Source organism: Herpailurus yagouaroundi, unplaced genomic scaffold, assembly GCF_014898765.1.
Source record: "Herpailurus yagouaroundi ecotype Mexico unplaced genomic scaffold, PumYag 160, whole genome shotgun sequence".
Classification (NCBI taxonomy): Eukaryota; Metazoa; Chordata; class Mammalia; order Carnivora; family Felidae; genus Herpailurus; species Herpailurus yagouaroundi.
Genome location: NW_024412401.1, coordinates 23,508,122 through 23,529,382, shown reverse-complemented (window position 1 = coordinate 23,529,382; position 21,261 = coordinate 23,508,122). Strand labels below are relative to the sequence as shown.

General features: G+C 50.0%; 1 protein-coding gene across 2 annotated transcripts in view; it reads right to left on the bottom strand.

Annotated features, from left to right (window-relative positions):
• Positions 1-21,261, bottom strand: part of TMOD1 (tropomodulin 1) — an 87,260-nt gene extending 65,999 nt beyond the window's left edge. Inside the window, exons 1-3 of one of the 2 annotated variants that reach the window (XM_040481760.1) lie at positions 21,233-21,261; positions 20,787-20,790; positions 198-363 (exon numbers count right to left, since the gene is read on the bottom strand). In XM_040481760.1, coding sequence (XP_040337694.1) covers positions 198-317 — 120 coding nt within the window. In that variant the 5' untranslated portion in view covers positions 318-363; positions 20,787-20,790; positions 21,233-21,261. Of the gene's footprint in view, positions 1-197; positions 364-1,646; positions 1,666-20,786; positions 20,791-21,232 lie in introns of those variants that run through there. The other variant, XM_040481761.1, reaches the window with a different exon arrangement.

The following is a 21,261-nucleotide window of genomic DNA, read 5'->3' as shown; positions in this document are numbered from 1 at the left end:
ACACACACACACACACACACACACACACACACACACACACACACACACCTGCAAGGGCAGTGTTATTCCAGTGTCATTGTCATCAAAGGAAACAGGAAGTGGTAGCTATAAGAAGTCTGCACCTGTCCCTCCCCACCAGGTGGTAAAGTTTGCTGCCCCTGTACCTGCGATGACTGTCCCCTTTAGTGCCTACTCACATCAGGGTCCAGCTCATCCAGCTCATTTTCCAGGGTCCTGAGTTCTTCCTCTGTTAGGGCTCTGAGGATTTCATCTTCATCCAGGTCACGGTATTTCTCTAGTTCTCTTCTGTATGACATTGTAAGAGAACGTGTGCTTGTCTTCTGAGTTTCTGAGATCTATGACCTGCCAGAAAGAGAAAAATCTTAGGAAGATCATTCTTGGATTTTCTCTCTCTGACCAAATCAATGCTTGTCATTTATACGGTGGCTGGGCATGTTCTATGAATCATCAGGATGATAACTAGTAGAGTGGAATGCTGCACTAAGTTGGATTAATTCTCCAATAAAACTGTGCAAGGTAAAAACCCTGATGGCATGTGAATGAATAAATTGTAACTGGTTGCATTGGCCCGGCCATTAGTTCCGAATAAATAGGTGATTGGAAATGGCTTATGAGTGCCTGAAAACTCAACTCTTCTCGAAGCAGTTCAAATGCTTTCTGTACAACCCCCCACCCTTCACCTCACGCCCTGATGGAAAACATGAATTCTGGAAGCTCTGCCAAACCTGATTGTGTAAGGGAAGGGGTATCAACTCAACACCTGCTGCATGCGGGTCCTTCACCTGTAACATCTCAATCGATCCTCACAAAAAGCAGCCAGCAATAACAGTTAACTTTTACTGCCATATCCAAGCCCTACATTAAGCACTTTGCAAGGATTTTTTTTTCTTTAAAAAAATTTTTTATTTTAGAGAGAGAGCGAGTGGGGGAGAAGGGCAGTGGAGGGGAGAGAGAGAGAATCTGAAGCATTGAGCCTGACGTGGGGCTCGATCCCCAGACCCTGAGATCATGATCTGAGCTGAAATCAGGAGTCGGAGGCTCAACCAACTGAGCCACCCAGGTGCCCCAAGAATTTTCTAATTTAACCTCTCAGGTAGGTGTCTGCTGTTCTCCCCATTTTACAGATGAGGACATACAGCTCAGAGAGGTTGAGTGACTCGCACAAATCACACTACCAGGAGGTGCCAGAACCATCATTTGTATCCTGATATGCCTTAAGCCCTCTGTCCTCCCTCTTGGCTAAAACTGATAACAGGACAAGCCTAGCTCCCATATCACCTCCTCTGTAAAGCCTCAGTGCCCCCTCACTGAGCAAAGCTCATCATGGCCCTAGCGCTGGGTCTGTACCTCTCCACTCAGCTCACATCCATCTTCCGTGGCTTCCCCAGGGGCAGGGTCTCAGTTTGCTGCATCCCCCCCCTCTCCCCAAGGCCCAAGTCAGGGCCACACAAACAACAGAATGTTTTGTTTTGTTTTGTTTTATTGAAATGAACCCGATTCCAGTTCTACCTGCCTTTGTTTACCCCATCAGACAGCCCTAAGGAGACCCTAGTCTCTTCTCCTCTTGGAAAATGTCAGCTTGCTGCAGAAGGGGCTAGCATCTCTGTGTTCAAGCCTGTTCTTACCTGTCCTACGTAAGCTGAGCCGTTAACCCTCTTTTCTGAAGCTGATGGGCTAAAAAGTGAGGCCGGAGCTCGGGGCTTCCTTAGACTCTGCAGAATGGAATATACTACTGTGTCCAGGATTGGTGTTATGGGTTGAATCGTGTGCTCCCCAGTTCATATGTTGAAGTTCTAGCCCCCAGTACGTCCATACGCCAGCACCACACTGCAAGGAAGAATGTGATGTGACTCGGAAATAGAGTCCTTGCAGATATAATTAGTTAAGTTCAGATGAGGTCATACTAGAGAAGCGTGAGCTCCCGATGCATCATGACTGGTGTCCTTATGAAAAGTGGAAATTTGGATGGGCACACACACAGGAAGAACACCATGTGAGAGTGAAGACAGAGATCAGGGCGATGCTTCCAATGAACCAAGGAACACCAAAGGCTGCCAGAGAACCACCAGAAGAGGAGGGAGAGGTCTGCAATGGACCCTCACAGCCTTGGAAGGAACCAACCATGCTGACACCTGGATCTTGGATTTTTAGCCTCCAGAAATTTGAGACAACAAATTTGTGTTGTTTAGGCCACTCAGTTTGTGGGATTTTGTTACAGTAGCCCCAGCAAACAAATACAACCAGTATCTCCTTTGTCACAGCAGTTTTTGTTTTTAGACCCCTATGCAAACACACACACACACACACACACGCACATACAGCATGGCTCATCCATGAAATGACTGATGGGATTTTCCAGGGTAGAGAGAAATGAAAGCCAGGAAAAGACGACCAATGAACCAATCAAAAGCTGGAATAGTTGTTAACTAAGAACAATTCGTGTACTTAAATGAAAATCAAAGTTCGCTAAGCTGACAGATAAAGCCTCCATTTCAGAAAGGAGAGATGTGTTATTAATGTAAGTTTGTACACATGTGAGCATATTTGTAGGAGAAATATGACAGCTGGCCTGATAAGAAAGGACTTGATTTCCAAATACAGAAAACCCCAATGCCATCCTTTCCTCTAAGAATGGATTGGATTAGCCTGATGTCTTCCTTTGCCCAGACCCCAATGCAATGTTCAGACCATAAATGGGTCCCCCTTGATTCATTTCTATTTACTTCCAAAGAAAAGCACAAGTAGCTGACAATGCTCTGGTATAGATGGAAAAAAAAAACCTTCGTGAATGTTTCAGAGAATAACCTAATTTGGCTTTTCTTGAGTGGAGCCAGGAGAGGATCTATGGCTGAAAGGGACCCTAGTGAAGGGTTCAGAGGCTTCCAGAACTAACTCACAGAGACACCTTTGAACTAGCTGCAAAACACATTTTTTTTTTTAATTTTTTTTAACGTTTATTTATTTTTTTGGGAGAGAGAGAGACAGAGCATGAATGGGGGAGGGGCAGAGAGAGAGGGAGACACAGAATCGGAAACAGGCTCCAGGCTCCGAGCCATCAGCCCAGAGCCTGACGCGGGGCTCGAACTCACGGACCGCGAGATGGTGACCTGGCTGAAGTCGGACGCCCAACCGACTGGGCCACCCAGGCGCCCCAGCAAAACACATTTTTTTTGGCTCTCAAACAGATTTTGTGTCATACAAAGTTCCACAGGATTTGAGACCACAGAATTTCTCAGAAATTTTGGTATGCTTCCACACATTGGGTGTCTCCAGGAGAAACAGGTTATAAGCAGAATTTTCCTGGTCTTTGACCATGAAACCATGTGTCTGAGGAACTGCTCCGGGGATTGGGATCCCATGAAACAAAGTTTGGGTAACAGCCCTAGCCTCACCTCTGGGCCACTCAGACTCACGCAAGAAGGGACTTGGGGACAGGATGAGCTGGGACAAGTTTGGGACCCTGGGAGCTTCCCAGTTTGCCAGCTGACCCATTTCCTAGATGATATGTACTCTAATCCTTAGAAAAAAGTCATGGATGGAGCCTGGAGAAGGGATGAGTCAGGACAAGGGAGAGTAGGAAAAGGAGCATGAAGGAGCCAGAAGAGAGAAGTAGGTGGCGACCATGGGGCCCGCTGAAGAGGGACGGGTTGGGGCAGGCCACCTCCAGAGATGCCACCCTGCGGGGTGCAATCATTAACTTTCCTGAAGGAGCCTCCCTCTTAGTGCACACAGGGAGGGAAGCTGATGTTCCACTTGCACACTCCAAGGTGCTGTTGAATTCAACATCCTTTTTCAGAGGACTTAAAGGCCCTTTCTAATGTCAAGTGTCCTGTGAATATTACGGGGTGATGAGGCATCACATGAAATGAGCTGAGAGGAACAGAGGACTCCTAAGGTAAACCATGAAGCTGTCAGCTTCAAGCCACACTCACCCACTTGGCTCCCAGAAATGGCTTCTCCAAAGCAAGATTCTCCTCCTAATGTCAGTGATGTGGGGAGCTGGAGGTGGGGAAGGGCAGGGTAAGAGGGAGGGGAAAACCACGTTCACAGAGCCCACTGTAAGCTCCGCTTTAAAATACGGCTGGAAGAGATGGTATTTCTAGCTGTTAATAAAAGGCCTCCATTTCCTAATAAAAGAGATATTACTGATGGACAAAGGGCTGAGATTCATAAGACTCTGGTTGCAGTCCTAGTTGTGGCGCTAACTCCCCAGGTGACCCTTGCTGAGTTCCTTCCTCCCTTCCTCTGGGTCTCTGTTTGCTCATCTGTAAAATGAGCATAAGCGGACTGCAGACTGGGAAATTCTGCTGGTAACCTATCCCTCTTGGAGACATCCAAACATTGGATCAGATGGGCGGTCTTGAAACTGTGTTCAGGGAGAGCTCAGCTCCTCCAGGGCCCCTGCCGGGGGTTACGTAGGAAAGGCTAAGTGAGGGGGCTCACCCTGGTTTTGCCTGATTTATTTGGGGCTCCATATCAGACTTCCCTTAAAGAAGGGATTCAGCTACTAAAATAAAAAGTTGACCATCACTCTGTACAGTGAGAGGGTAACCGTACTCGTCCACGCCACAGGGTGTGAGGATTAAGCGGACACAAGCAGAGAAGGTGCAAAGTCTGGGACTGCTGTGTGGTCAATGCAGGCTCAGCATACTAGTCATTATTATGAGGCTGCTGCTGTCCCTGCCGCTCCTGCCGGGGTCACCTTCCCATCCCCCTCCTGCTCCCCCATGCACTGTCATCAGACTGTAACTCCCCTAAGATAATGACGTATGTCTTATTTGTCTTAATGTCCCGATTGCCTAGCCCTGTGCCCGGTAAGTGTGCTAGTAGAGAATGAGCCCATCTGGGTTTGGGTCTAGTGCCCTTGGGCCTTTGGGCAAGTCCCTTCTCTTCTTGGATCCTTTGTTTTCCCATCTTTAAAACGGAAAGATGGGACCAGGTCTCGGAGGACTGGGAACCCAAGAGGGGAGGGGCCGGCAGGAAGGGGGGTGATGAAGCCCCCAGAGTGGCCCACCTGAAGCACCTCTGTTACCTGTTTTATAAACTGAATCCTCAGTAAGAGTCAGTGAGAAAAATAAAAGGGCAGCTCAATAAACTTAAAACACATTGAAAAAATTCTTCCAAATCTAGTGTATATATTACTCTGGCAGCACATCTGGCCACCCTGCTTCTCAACGGCAGAAGCCTTAAACCACTGCTCCACATGAAAAAATAGAATTTACAAGCTGTGCCAGGAAATACAACTAAGCAGGTTGGAGAGTAGAAAAATAGTGGGTCAAGGGCTGAGGCCATCCATCAGGAAGCGTCAGAAATGAAAGCTCTGAGGCGGGGAAGTTCCTGGAGTACCAAATGCACTTTTAAATCTTTCATGGGAAGTGGGTCCAGTCACTTCTGCTAATGGCTTTTCCAGCATCCGTCCCCGTGGGAAAACTCTGGAAAGAGGCGCTGGAGCAGCATCTTGATTTATGGACCGCACTTCCCTGAGGTCAGGAGGGCGGGGCCTCAAGTTCAGAGGAATATTTTCCAGTTATACCGTCTTCTTGTTCCAGCCACAGTGAACATCTTGATGATAGGTGAAGAAAGGGTGATTTACAAAGTTGAGTCTTCACACCCCATCTTTTCATGTCCTTCTCTTTTGGAAGACACTTTGATCAAAGAGATTTTAAGCCACTATCCCTCATCACTGAAGCCTGCACCTCTCTCTCCCCTTGGCCTCAGGGACACAAGCACCTGAGATGTCCCCTGTTCCTCTTGAGAGAGCTGATTCCACTGCTCTCCTTCATGAAGCACTCTGGGGCAGCCATGCTTTATATCATGTGACACCTCCCCTCAGCTGATTGGACAAAGTGGGTGCCTGTCTCAAGAGCAACAAACTGATTGGCTAGTCAATGACCCATGAGGTGGGTTGGAACAAAAAAGAAGAAGATGAGTTGGGTGAATGAGCTTTTATTTCCTGTCATTTGTATTAATTCCTGGCATTGTCTTAACAAAGTACCACAAACTGACTGGCTTAAATAAAAGAAATGTTCATCTCCCTGTTCTGAAGGCTAAAAATTCAAAATCTAGGTGTTGGCAGGGATGCCTCCTTCTGAAGGCTCTGTGGGAGTATCCATTCCATGTCTCTCCCCTAGCTCTGGGAGCCTCAGGCATTCCTAGCCTTGAGGACGGTCTCCCTGTTCTGTACATGTCTGTGTCCACATGTTCCCTTGATATGAGAACACCAATCATATTGGATTCGGACCTGCCCTCATGTCCTTATGTCAACTTGATCATCAGCAAAGACCCTATTTCCAAATAATGTCCTATTCACAGGTGTGAGTTTTGGGAGGATACAATCCAAGCCACAACAGCACTCAACTGGGACATAAGGAGAAAGTGAGGCAGGTGGCAGGGGAAGCTGCGGGTGAGGAGAGGACACCACCACGAGCACATGGAAGCTGAGGCCATGAGGGAAGAGACATTTGGGGGAGTAAGAGTCCTCAGAGGAGGGTGAATTCACAGGGCTGAGAGAGAGGTGGAGAACGCCGTGTCCCCGAAAGTGCCCGGCTCCCTCAGGCCTGGATTGCTGTAGCTCATGCTGGATTCCCATGAGACCCCCCCACCCCCCGATCCTCCCACAATCCTTTGGAGGACCACCCTCTCTCCCACACACCCCCTCACTGCACTCAGGCGTCTTGAATGAACCCTTCTTCTTGTAGTTCCACAAGAGCAAGAGCTCAGACTCTACTCTCAGTTTCCCTCCTTCCTTTGTGCCCCTGCTTCTCAGCCTCCCTGATGAGGCCTTCTCCTCGGCCCACCCATCCCGGGGGTTCTGCCTTCTTCTCACGTCTCACGCTTCCCCTGGGGCTTCTCATCTTCTCCTGTGTGGGGTCGGTTACCAGCGATAAGCTGATGACTCTCAGCCAGTCTCTGCAGCCCAGGCTCCTGCCAGGCGCTTCTGGAGTCCCCCTGCCTCACCACCACCACCCTCTCCTCCCCTGGGGGACCGCACCTGCACCTGTGCAGCCTGTCAGTCACCCAGGCCAGACGGCGGGGGGCCAGCCTGCACACTCCCTTCCCACTCCCCTCACTCTGGGAAGTCCCCATGCCTGCCGGCCTCTCCCTTTTCCTCTCTTTTTTACACATTACATTTTTTTTTGAAATTGTGATAAAATGCACATAAAACGTGTTAACCGCAAATAGGTTACCGTTTTAACCTATTTTAAGTAAACAGTTAAGTACAGCCACACTGTGCACCATCACCACCGTCCAGCTCCAGAACACGCGCATCTTCCCAAACTGAAACTGTCCCCATTAAGCACAAACTCCTCATTTCTGCCCTCCGGTCCACCCCAGGCCCTGGCAGCCGCCACCCTATTTCTGTCCTGAGGAATGTGACTACTCCAGGTACTTCACCCAATTGGAGTCATACTCTAGTTGTCCTTTGTGACTAGAAGCCTACCTCTCTCACATCCTGTCTGTCCCCTCTCTCCCTTCCTATGGGGCTTGCCTTTTTAAAATCTATGCTATCACCACGGCCCCCCAAGCCTGTCTCCCTGCCTCAGTTCCCCTACTTTCCCGTCCACACCCAACTCAGCCTCTAAATGATCTTTATGAAAAGCAGATGTGATGCTGCTCCCGAGCTGAAAGCCACCTTCAGTAGCCCCCATTATGATGACAGATAGCAAACTCTGGCCTGGAGTTCGAGGCCATGGGAGAGCTGGTGGCCTGTGGGCCTCCTCCGCTTTTGATCCAGCCCAGGCCTTCCCTTTCTGGCTCTGCCAGACCACTCACCCCAGGCACCCCTGACATTTCAGGCCTCCGGGATGTCCTCTCAGCCTGGAGTAGCCTCTCCCGGCCTCCACACTCTTGGAAGCCCTGCTAAGTCCTGGAGGCACAGCCTCTCCAGAGAGCAAAGCATCCCCCCCCCCCTCATTACTAGAGTAGCTGACCTCTCCCTGCACTGAGGAAGCAGTGCCGCCCTGCCTAGCGGGGAACTCTGTGCTCCCACACCCCTCAACTCCCCCCCCCCACCCCGCCCCCTGCTGGCCGGGACCTGGGTGGGGGGAGGAGCACTCTCTGACCAGCTCTGCATCTCAGCATGCAGCTGTGACCCGGCTCAGGGTGAGGGTGCCATCAGTGCAGGTCAGTCAGGGATACAGGCCTGGGGACAAGCGAATTCCATCCCAGGCCAGTGACCCACAAGGGGAGAAAGCCAACCAACCCTCAATCGGTGCGGGGTGGGGACTGCCAGGTAGGGTGTGGTGGGGTCGACCAGTAGGTAATGGAAGCTGTGGGGGGCTTAATTTCTTCAATGGTTAGGTTTAAAAGAGGGTCCTAGAATGGGATGCAATAATCACGCCAATAACCACGCAATATGCAGAGACCTTTGCAGCTCATAAAACCTCAGCCACTTCATGCCTGCAGTTCTGTGTCCCGTGCAGGGCAAGAAGTGAGTGCCTTGGGGCATGCTGTCACCTGTGATGAGATCCAGTCAGAGAGCAGCCTCTGAGGCCCACATCCCCTGCCATCTTGCTTCCCCAGGGAGCGTCTGCATGACGCCTAACCCCTCACCCTGCCCTGCCGCGAGATCCTCCCAGGCAGGACTGGCTCCCGAATTTGCTGGGTCTGGGTCCGGTGTAAAATAAGACTGTAAGGTCCTCTGTTCAAAATCAGGGAAAATGTGCCATTAAAGGTACCAAGATACAAAGCTTTGTTTTTTTCTCATAGCTTCGCTTTTGATCTGTCATAGTGTTTTCTTACTTATTATTCAATGTCTTGATCACACAGGTGCCCGTGGGCTGTGACACAAAAAGCGGGCACACCAAGTCCACTAGCTCCCAATTCCCTCCCCCGCCCGAAGCAGGACACACACACCCTGCCCTGATGAGGGGCCAGACAGTTGAGCCAGGCATCTCCCCTTCCCACAGTTGGGCCGCTGCCCCAACACACAGAAATGGGCTATCTGAGGGCATCCGACCTCTGTGTTGGGACACTAGGTGCCTGGACCCGGGGTGGACAAGAGCCTTGTCCTGCAGAATTGCCAGCTGAAGGCACTAGAGATCCCCAGTGGTAGCTGGGCAGGGGGAGTAGGGGGAGGCTGGCGGGATCTGGGGGCACCAGGAGGTGAGGCAGCTGGAGTCTAAGAACCTGTCCCCAGGAAGCAGAGAGGCAGCAGGAGGAGGGACCTCGTGTGGGCCAAGGCTCCCAGCCCTGGTGTATGCTCTGTTGGCCATGGGACTTCATGTAAAAATCCAAATCCAACGATAAATTTAAGAATTTCAAGAGAGTAACTGCATAGCCTACAACCTGTTCCCAGCCCGCTTCCCAGGACACACACCCTGAAGGCCCCAGGGCCAGACTCGGCCTTGTCTTCCCTGGGCCGGGCCTTTCCTTCCTCCTTAGTAGCTTCCAACCCATGAGAATCTCCAGTCCCTGAGGTCCACAGGAAGCTGGGGCCACTGTACAATGGCAGAAGGAGCATCTGGATGGGAGTCAGGGGATCTGGTTACAAGTCCTATTGGTTGAGGACTTGCAGTGTGACCTTAGGCAAGCTGCTATACCTCTCTGGAGCTGAGTTTCTACAACCCAATTCACTTATTTACTGAGAACCTAGTATGGGCAGGACATGGTGCCCCTTTGTGGCACAGACAGAAATTGTTATTTCCTGGCCCTCAAGAAAATTATCATTAAGTTGGGACGATAACACTCACACAGAGATTCCTGGGGTGGTGTCACACACATGGTCTCTTCCTCCACCACCAGGGGCTACAAGCTAGGCCATGAGCCCCGCTTTACAGATGAGGCCTCCTCTCTGGTCAGTCTGGTGAAAGGCAAAGCTTGGACTACAGGTCATGCAGACTAAAACCCCTGCCTTGCTCTGAGATTCATGGATTTGTTTTTAAAGTGAAGGCACAACATTCACCTCACAAGGGGTGCTATACAGAGGAAATGAGATAAAGGATGATGCAGTTCAGATTCCTGGTTTCCTTCCCCTCTTCCCAGTCCCACAATGCCTGGGGCCCAGCAAGCCAACCCCATAAGCACTAGGTCGGTGGACATAGCTGAGCAGCCACGAGAAAGACTTAGTGGTTCTCAAATGACTGTTGACCCAGGGTAAGTCAACAGTGTGGGGCCTCCCGAATCATGGTGGGATCTCAGTTGCATTAATCAAAGGACAGTGACCAAAGCAAGGCAATGGTGGTTTTGCTTGGCCTCCTGTGGGAACTCAGCTCTGGGCCCCCACTCTTTCACTTGGGTGGGGGGGGGTACTTTTTTCTTTTTTTCTTAAGGCATTGGTTTTATATACAGTCAAGTGTATAAGTCTTGAGAGTATAGCTCCCTGAATTTTCCACGTCTACACCTGTGTAAACACCACTCAGATGAAGACACAGGACATTTCCAGCACACGAGAATGCTCTTATATTTCCTCCCATCCATCTCCCTCAAAGGTAACTACTACTGTGACTTTTACAACCACAGATTAGCTTTAACTGCTTTTGAACATCATGTAAATGAAAACCCACAGTGAGTATGTTCTTGTGTCTGTCTTCTTCTTCTTCCTTTTTTTTTTTTTTTTTTGGTCTATTTATTTTTTGAGAGACAGAGAGCAGGGGAGGGGCAGAGAGAGAGGGAGAGAGAGAATCCCTAGCAGGCTCCACACTGTCAGCACAGAGCCCAATGCAGGGCTTGATCTCACAAACCGTGAGATCAAGACCTGAGCCGAAACCAAGAGCCTGACGCTTAACCAACTGAGCCACCCCGGGTGGCAGTGTCTGGCTTCTTTCACTCAACATTTCATCTGTGAGATTCATCTGTGTTGTGTTTTAGCAGCAGTTCATTCTTTTCCACTGATGGAGATAGTATTCCGTTAAATAAACTATATAATTTATTTATCTACTCTACTGCTAATGAACATTTAAATTATTTCTAGTATTTGGTAACTATAAATAGGGCTACAAATGTCTTCGGTAGAAACAATCTCTTATTTCTCTTGGGTACATCCCTGGAGTAGAATTGCTAGCTCACGGAGTAAGAGTACATTTAGTTTCAGTAGACATTGTCAAACTGTTTCTCCCAAAGTGATTGCACAATTTTACATTTCCACAATTGATGTATGAGAGTTCCAGTTGCTCTGCAAACTCGTTGTCTCTTGCTATGGTCAGTACTTTTCATTTTAGCCACGGTGGTGGGTGGTGGTCGTACCTCATTGTGCACTTCCCTGATCGCTAATGATGCTGAGTACATTTCATGCGTTTATTGGCCATGTGAGTGACCTCTTTTGTGAACTGGACCTTCTCTCACGAGTGGCGCTAAGTCCAGAGAAGGGGAGCAGGGGTACCATGGGAGGAACAGTTGAAGGACCCTGACATGGGTCATACTCTTCAAACCTGCAGGGCACTGACAGGGAAGGAGCAACAGATGTGGTCTGTGGGTCCCCAGCAGGCAGAAGACATAGATTACCGAGATGACCAGGACGTGGATTTACAGTCTGCGTAAGGAACTTTCTAACAGTAAAAAAAATGCACAAAGATACTCTGGGCTGATTCTGGAGCTGGTGGGGAGGGTTACAACAGGCACGTGAGCAGGGATGACACGGTCCCAGATGAGGCCTTCCAGAGACGGCTGAGATCCCGATTGATGGTGGTGGTTGGGGGAGTTGAAAGATGAGATTTAAGGCTTGATTCTATTATGAAAGATGCTCAGGGCCATTGGGTGGGGAGGATGGGGACTCAGAGACCAGCTATCTTTAAAAGACTTGTTTTTTTGGCCTGTTTGCTTTTATTTTCCCCAGCTGATCTCATCCTCTTAGTCACACAGGAAAGCACCTGCTGAAAAAGCAGGGAAACTAAACACAGTGTTTGACTTTGCCTCTTTCTGCAGTTGCTACGAGCCCCGTCCCAGGACACAGTGGGCTTCAAAGGTCTACATGTCAGTCAAAATTGGCCAATGGTTTGAATTTAGAAAGGCCACGTGCATGTGTGTGCATGCACCAGGGTGCATTTCATTTTGCGTCTCTTGAGGTCATCAGTGTCTGAGTCACCTCACAAATCACTGTAAGCAACAGGGTTCCAGGAAAGGGCTCTGACACCATCTCCCGACCACAGTCGGCTTACAGACCATGTCATAGTCTGCTCGGTGGCTCCTTCTCCCCACCTCGCTGCAACGCCCCTGGTTTGAGCCACCGTGAGTTCTCACCAGGCCCAGCCTCTTCCAGGTCATCTTTCTCCCGGTTGGAAAGGATCAGGCAAGACAAATACCTTCCTACAAATGGGAGAGGCCACCGGGAACATCGTCTTACTGCACCCTCTGCCCCCAAGACTGGAAGCTACTTGAGGGCAAGCCTGTCTCTCCCCCACCGTCCAACAGGAAGCCTGCACCTCTCAGGTGCTGACGGCAGGTTTGTTAAGTAAATGAGTGAATGCCTAGCATTATTACTGGCTTTGACAGCCAGAAAGCAAAAGCACTGGTAGAATAAAAATTAGAAGCCTGTGGACTTCACTCCTCTCCTCATTCTCCATTTTACAAACACAGCTTGTCACCTTGCCTCACAGCAGGTGTTAACGTAAGCTTATGAAGCTCGTCTTTGTATTTACTGAAAAACCAATATGAAAATTAGCATGAACAACGCCAAAAGGCAAATGGGGGAATTATTTGCTGCACATTGAATGAAGGGATAATTTATTTAGCAGAGTCTTACCAAAACACTAAACCAAACCAGAAACAAACACAAAACCAGTCCAGTGAAAATGTAGAATGAGGAAAGGAACAGGCAATTCACATAAAAATACGAATGGCTAAAAAGCTCACTCATAATCATGTAAAGGTAAATTGAGAAGCGAGCCATCAGTTCTCATCTATCACACCGACAAAGATGCAAAGGCCTGAGAATTCCCAGTGTTTACAAGACGTGGGGGAGACGGGCACTGTCGCATACAACAGAAGCACACATTGGTTTACCCTCCTTCAAGGCAAGTTAAGCCCTATCTACCCAACTGCACACGCCCTTTGACTCAGCAAGTCCACTTCTAGGAACTCATCCCACTCGTTGACTCCCTGACTTGTACAAAGATACATGTACAAACCATCTGATTATTATCTGTATTAGCAAAACACTGGGAACCACATGAAAGTTCATCCATGGGGCATCGGCTACACAAGTTCTAATGCAGACAAACAGTGGAATGCTGTTAACCCACCCTCGGGGCTATTACTGCCCGCTACGTCACTGTACCTTATAATAGCAAGTGCTATTCTGTACATACTGCATAACGGGCACGGTGATAAGCTCTTTATATAGATCATGTCGTGCAATCTTAATAACTGTGAAGCAGGTACTTTTTAATCCCCGTTTTACAGATGAAGAAACGAAACTGCAGTAATCTGGCGGTATTAATTTCCCAGGGCTGCCATACAAATGACCACAAACTTAAAACAGCTTAAATTTACTCTGTTGGCTTAAACAGCATAAATTTACTCTGTTGCAACTCAGGATGTCAAAAATTGGGAATCAAGTGTCAGCAGGGCTGGTTCCTTTTGGAGGCTCGGAAGGAGAATCTGTTGTCCCATGCCTCTCTCCTAGCTTCTGGTGATGCCAATATCCCTTGGCATTCCTAGGCATGTACCTACATCACTGACTCTGCCATCACAGACCCTCCTTCCCTGTGTATGTCCACTCCTCATCTTATGAAGACACCAGTCATTGGATTTAGCACCCACCCTAACCCAGTAAGGCCTCATCTTAACTAAATACATCTGCAAGGACCCTATTTCCATATAAGGTCACATTCTGAGGTTCCAGGTGGATGTGATTTTGGGGGGACACTATGTAACTTAATACAGTGACCAAGGGCACAGAGCTAGTAAGTAGTAGAGCCAGGATTTGAATCCAGACAAGATTCAATTGGACTATATTCATCATCACTACTCCATGCTGCCTTCCCATAATAGCTCACACTTGTGTAATGCTAACAATATCCCAGGTACTGTCTTAAATGTTCACATATAATAACTAATTTAGTCCCCACAACAACTCCCTTTACAAAAAGAGAAACTGAGGTACAGAGCATTTAAAATTACCCAAACTTACATAGCCAGTAACAGGCAGAACTTTGATTTGAGCCTAGGGAGGGGGTCTCCAGAGTCTATGTGGTTTTTTTTAAGTTTATGTATTTACTTTGAAAAACAGAGAGAGAGAGAGAGAGAGAGGCAGAGAGAGGGAGGGAAAGCATCCTAAGCAGGCTCTGCATTGTCAACACAGAGCCTGATGCAGGGCTTGAACTCATGAACTGTGAGATCATGACCTGAGCTGAAATCAAGAGTTGGATGCTTAACAGACTCAGCTACCCAGGTGCTCCCAGACTCCATGTTCGTAAGCACTATGCTAAACTGCCTTCCACTGAGTATTCCAATGTGACATACACTCTGAGAAGACATACACTCTCAGAAGACCCCATTCTCTCTCCTGAAAGGCTGGCGTTCTTTTCATCAGACACCAACCGTCCCCCAGTTCATCTCGTCTCCCTTCCCCCTTGGCTGTCGTGATTCATCCCAGAGCTGACTTGGGTGTTCACAAACAGTTGCCATCTCAGCCAAGATGCTGGCTGAATTTCCTCTCCTTATTCTGTGTTGGGCATTCTTAACCTGGGCTTCCAAGTGGCCTTCAAGGGAACCCAGCGGCTCGCTGAGGTGACAGGCAAACTACGGGGCACGAGTGCATTCGTTCTGCTGGAACAAGGCCCTCGGGTCCCATCAGATTCTCAGCGTTTCACGATCCTGATTTTCAAGCCTGCCCTGTCTTTTTAAAACTTCTGTTCTTACCAGTTATGTTGCCTGTGCAGGTTTATTTTAAGCCATCTCAACCCTTTTAATGGTGTAAATGGAATGCAGTAGAAAACCATAAACAAATGCATACGATGTTGTCATCCAATCTGACTTTTTAAATCTTCCTGGGTTTGCAAGGAAGGAGTCCCTCTTCAGGGCTCCCCTCACCCTTATCTTCTGAGTAGTTTTTTTTTTTAATTTTTTAATGTTTATTTATTTTTGAGAAAGAGAGACAGAGTGCGAATGAGGGAGGGGCAGAGAGAGAGGGAGACACAGAATCCGAAGCAGGCTCCAGGCTCTGAGCTCTCAGCACAGAGCCTGACTTGGGGCTCGAACTCACAAACCGAGACGTCATGACCTGCACCAAAGTTGGACACTTAACCAACTGAGCCACCCAGGCACCCTTCTTCTGAGTGGTTTTCAGGGTGGCATCTGGGTCCCCACTGCAGCACCTGGAGCACTCACCCTGTGCTCACAGATACCACACCTGTAAGCAGTGCGCCCTGAAAAGGCAAGGGGACACAGGAGTCTGAGAAGAGGTTCCAGGCTGGCCGAGAGCTGGGCAGTAGGGACTTAAAAGCCCTGCCTGGGCCTAAATTTCTCTAGAATGCAAAGGAGAAGGAGGGAAGGTAGCAGAAGATGGAAATAACCCACCGCTGCTCAGCCCGACCCTTCCAGCAGCAGGCCAAGGCTGGGGGCCTATCTCACCAGCAACAGTGCGGCCACATGCCCCAGCACCAGAGTCCCTGCCACCTGCCTGTCCTGTTCCCCCCTCCCACCACGTGCTCCACCATGTCCTGTGCCCCTACCAACTGTCCCATCAGGCTCCATCTGTGTGTCCTGTGCGGGCTCCATTAAAAAACAAACAAAAACAAAAACCCAGAAAGAGCCCTGTATTTCGAGTCAGGGCCTAAATGAATTCATTTGTAGATCTTAATAAAAACAATGTCTTAATGCAATGGCCAAGGTAACTAGCCCTCACCTTGGTGCTCAAAGTGTGGTGGTCTGTGTGTACAGGACAAGCTTCACACTATTAGGTGTTCATTAGAGCTTATTAGGAATTAAGCCTATTGCTTAATAAAATGATTAGAGCTTATTAGAAACAAGGAGCTAATAAGAAATTCCGTATCTCAGAACCCCTCCCAGGCTTACTGAGCCAGAGTCTGCATTTTAATAAGATCCCAAATGATTTAAATGCTAGAGAGGCCCTAGGATAGAATGCAAGGACTTTCACTTCTCAAGCTTCCCAAACCCTGGAAAGCACTTGGGTTTTTCTGGAATACGCACCCCAATCGGATGACCTGGAACAACTGCTACTTGGGTTCACTGTCCTATCAACAAAAGGGGGTTAATAATACCTGCCCTTCCTCCCTTACAGGATTCCTGAGTTTCAAACAAGATCATGGATTCATGCTATTTATTGCGATGGGGCTGACAGGGGCTGCAGAGTGAGAGGGGGAGCAGAACAGGTGTGGTTTCTGCCACCACGGAGCTGATGGTTCTGTGGGAAAACATGTTGTAGATGCTGGTTGATGGTTTGTGATTGTCATGGCCATCACTGGGCTTTCATTGGCATACCTGTTTCCTCATTCATCCATTCAATGGTCAGTCATTTATCATCACATGAAATACCTACACTATGCCAAGTTCTGAGCTCTGAGCTCTGGAACACTGGTAAAGGGGAAACAAAGGAGCCATAAACCATCTTCAAGAAGCTGTCAGTCCAGTCAGAGATGAGAATGTGAGCAGGTGATTACATTTAGGACACGCTATGGCTGGTGCTCTGAGGTCCATTTAGGGGCTGAGGGAACGCAGATAAGGCAATGAAGAGCTTTGCTTTAAAGGATGATTACAAGTTTGCCAACTTAGGAAGGGAGAGAACAGCGTTCCAGGCAGAATGAACAGCAGGGCCAAAGACAGACAGTCACGAAGGCACGATGCTTGCACCATGACCAGAAGGTAAGGAGAATTTGCAAGAGTGCCAAGAGATGGTTTTGGAGAAGTAGCTTGGGGCTAGACCTTTGATGGTCCTGGGTTCATTGCTAAGGAATCTGGTAGGAAATGAGGAGTCCCTGAAGGGAGAGGGATAACACAGTCAGAGCTACATTTCCTAAAGGTCTACTAACAGCAGCATAGAAGAAAAGGCTTGATGTGGAAAGACTTTTACAAGGCTCTGACAATAGCTCAGGGGAGAGATGGCAAATACTCGATTGGGGTCATGATTGGAGTACTTGTCAACTCCATTCATGGAGACAGAAATGAATGGGAGGAATATTTAGGAAGGCAGGATTGACAGGACTTGACAAAACAAATGGGGTGGTAAAGAGAAAGGAGATCTCTGGCTCGGTGTCTGGGTGGATAGTGTTACTGTTAACCAAGATGGGGGACACCGGAGGAGGACAGGGTGACGAGCCCGCATCAGGCCTGTTGGGTGTGACGTGCCTTTGGGATGCCCTATTGGCTTTGTCCAATTGGCAGGAGTGACAGATGCCTGGAACTGAGGAGAGCAGTCCCAGCGTGACACATGAATGTGGGAATTGTGAGTCTGTAGGGGGTACCTGGACCATGGGAATAAATGGGATCATAGGACGGTGTGGGGTGGAAAGAGAGTAGGGTTGAGAGTGGCACCGCCATTTAAGGGATGGGAAAAGATGAGTTCATTAAGGAGGCTGAGTGATGCCAAGAGGCATTCGCTGCTTCCCTCAGTTCCGGGGGCATGGAGGGCGAACACCCCTGTCACTGCAACTCATCACCCACCAGAATCACCTCCAGGAATGGCCCTGGAGTCACTGCCCTAGAAGCCCCAGGGTGAGTGGTGGCTCAGGCTGGGGACCCTGAGAAGATGGCTTGAGGTGGGAACACATGGGTGCATGGGCTGGGCTGGCCTCACCCCTTTTCCTCCCCACGCACAGTAACTTCAGCCTTTCACAGATCGGTTTTCCTCTGAGAGAAAAACAAAAGGATGCAAGAAAAGAGACACAGAAGAAATGCTTGAGTTTGTTTAGTTTTTCAGATCAGGCAAGGACGCAGCACCTCCTAACATTGAAGAAAACCTCCCCGACGTGTCCTAGGTTGACTCCGATGAGCTCATTCTCTCGCTATCATTAAGAGCAAAGAGAGTCTGGTCCTTCCACAATTAACCAAAGGAGGATTTTATAAAACAAAACAAGAGAGAGGAAATGGCCCCAGAATTATGCTCTCTGATTCATGTGTCCCCACAGAAACAGGACTGTGGCTTTAAACTGATAATGGCTCTGAGTAGCCAAATAATTGATCTATTTGGTGTTCTGGCTTTATGTGAAAAGTGAACTGGCCTCTTTAGAAATGTTGGCAGTCTGGCTGGTCTATTAGTAAGACTAAAAAATCAAAACATTGACTGGAAAAGGCCATTATGACTCCTGGACTCAGCAGGAGTCATCGATAGATGATGTCATTTCAGAAATAAGCAAGCCAAGGTCACAAGGCTCCTGGGCAGAGTCAAACTACCCTTCGTGGCCCATCAACACCCTCCTTCGCAGATGAAGTCTGCCAAGGGGACACGGGTCTGAGCCAGGACTGGCTTCATTTTATTAACTTCACTTCTTTGCTCAGCCTGATTCTAGAGGAATGCGATTCTAGAGCCCTTGACGCTCAGCAGGTGATTAAGGCAGGACCTGGTCCTCCCATAAGCACACCCCTCAGATTCTCTTTTCACCCTCTTCCCTTCTTCTGGGTCCTTCTCCACCTCTTCTTACCAACCTCATTCCAGAAGCATCCACCTGCTGCCCATGCCTGTCTCCAGCTCCCACTACCTTTCCTCTCCCCTCCTTTCTCAGCCAAGCTTTCAGGAATGGCAGGCCCAGTCCCCACGTTTTGAGCTCCCATTAGCCTCTGCCTCTTCCACTCACTAACCTAGAAATATCATTGCAGGTACCAAGCACTGGTGAGGGCTTTCCCAGCATCCTCTCCACTTAATCCCCACAGCAACCCATATGAAATAGGTGCTATTATCATCCCCATTGGGCAGAGGAGGAAACTAAGGCTCAGACAGACCAGCTGGGTCACTGGCCCCGGTAAAGCAGTGGCAGATTCCCATTTTTGAACTGTCTGCAATGCCCTGGCCAAAGTCACCCGGGACCACCTGCCAATCCTGGTAGCCCCTTCCCAGTCCCCAGCCCCCTCTGTCTCTCGGCAGCAACTGACATTTCTCCTGGGAAACCACTTTTTCCTGCACCTTCCCTCCTCTTCATGGGGTGGGTTCCCCTGAGTTTCATCCCGGGCACTCCACTTTTCTCATGCTCGCAAGGCTTCCAAGGGAACCTCTGAGCTCTCTTGACTCCAGGTCTACTGGGGACCATCTCGCCCACCGCTCATAGCCCAAGGTCACTCTAAATGGGTCGCAGAGCTGGGGTTGGAGCCAGGGGTCCTAACCTCCAGGTCAGTCCACCTCCTGTTATTCAGAGTTGACACCACCTACTCCCCATTTTTGCATTTTTGCTGAGCGGCAGGAGCAGGAGGCAGCTGTACCCTGGATGAGGGAGAAGGTGTGAGGCTCTGATAAGGTGGGGTGGAGGTTATTTTTAGAGGACACTGCCTTTCCACTTAGGCTGGGAGCAACTCAGGGGCCAAGACGGTCGAAAATGTGTTTGCAAGTTTGGCTCATTAAAGGGAGTAAATACACCAAACGACAACATTGTTCGCTTTCACTCTGCCTGTTTTATGGCTCAAGTTGATGAGACTCTATTTGTCTTCATTTCCCCTTACTTCTTTATCAGTGAGGCTGTGAGGTGAGTTTAGAGAAAATATATCATAGAAAGTAGACATAAAAATGAAATTTCAGAATGAGGGCACTATCATCTGAGCAAGGGAAAGTCCTGGACAGCAGATCAAAGAACAGGGGGGCATTGGTGGGGTGCTCAGAGATCCCCAAGACCGGCCTGAGCAGCAAGAAGGGGCAGGAAAGAGAGGAGAAAGGTTAGTGGAGACTGCAGGCCTCCTGGTGTGTCCAGCAGCATGTGACCTTGAGCAGGGGGTTCTGCGGCCCTTGTTAAAATAAATGCCATCACAGGGAGAAAGATGAAGATTTGGGGGATGCTCCCTCTGAGAGCCCAGAACCTGAGTTAGGGTCTGGTTCTGTGATCTGGATAGAGAAAAGCTTGGGCTAGGTCATCTCTAAGAGTCTGGGAGGGTTAAGGCAGAGACCAAGGGCAGGGTCCGTAAGGTATATCAGGAAGCGGCTGGGGGTCTGGGAGGGTGTGATGCTTGGCATGGTTCCAATTCGTCTCATAGGCACTGTATAGGTGGGGAAACTGAGACCAGGGAGCAGCTGGACTGGAGCCTCTGGACCTGCCCAGTTCTTTGGGTCTAAAGCTGTTTGAGTCACGTGATGCTTTGCGAGGGTGATGGCTGCTCCCCAGCAGAGGTGCCCGTAAGTACCGTGGGACGCTCTTCCTGGAGGTATAGGGCCCAGGCTATTCCGAGGACCCTAATAGGTCCCAGTATAGGCCTGAGTCAGAGGGACTGCCACAGTGTCCGGTTTCTTTCCACAATGCCTCCGGATGTGCAAGGCTCTGGCCCCAGCGTCCCAGGCCAGAGCCGATGAACAGGTGTGGGGGAGCGCCAGCGGTCAAGAGCGCGCCCTGCTGCTCTCACCGCCAAGACTCCTAGCTTCAGCTCCCGAACCAAACCCCGCCCCTACAAATGGGGAAACTGAGGCCCAGGGAAGGGCAGGGGCTCGCCAAGGCCATCGTGTGACTTGGCGACAGGGAGGCGGCTTCTGCCTCCAGGCGCTTGCCCGCTCTACCTTGGCCCGAAATGCGTGTATATATCATGGTGCTTTAAACCGCGTCCTCTCGCGCAGTTTGGGAAACTTTTCCTGCCTCAAACAGGCGCAGCCCGAACCCCGGTTCCCCGTCCACCAACCACATACGTCCCACTCCCACCCCCAAACTTTCGGCAGCCGGAGGAGGGCCACGCCTCGGTGCCGGGCTCAGGCGGGCACCTGTCCCCAGCAGAGTATCCGCGGGCGCAGAGCCCCGCCGCCGCGCGGGAGTCGAGCGGCTGGTGGGTGGAGGGGGCGGCCGCTCCTTCAGGACCCCGGCCCCCGCGCCTCTCTGCGAGCGCGCAAGGGTCCTTCTGTCGTTTACAGACACGGCGCCGAGGGCCTGAGAGGAGGGCGCTCTGGCTGGGGCCGGGGGAGCCTAGCGGCGCGGACGTGAGCGCGGGGCTCCGGACCCCGAGACCCCCGGCTCCCCAGCCCCGGAGGCAACCCGAGGCGGCGGCTATTTATAGAGGGAGCCACGCTCAGTCCCTCTTGGCGGCGGCGGCGACAGCTGAATATTTTGCCCAGATATGGCTGGGGCCCCGGCGCGGGGGCAGGGAGCCCCGCGAGCGCGAGGGGTACCCCGGGCCGGGTGGGGGGTTTACACACCCCAGGACACGCCGGGGCGGGCGCGGGCT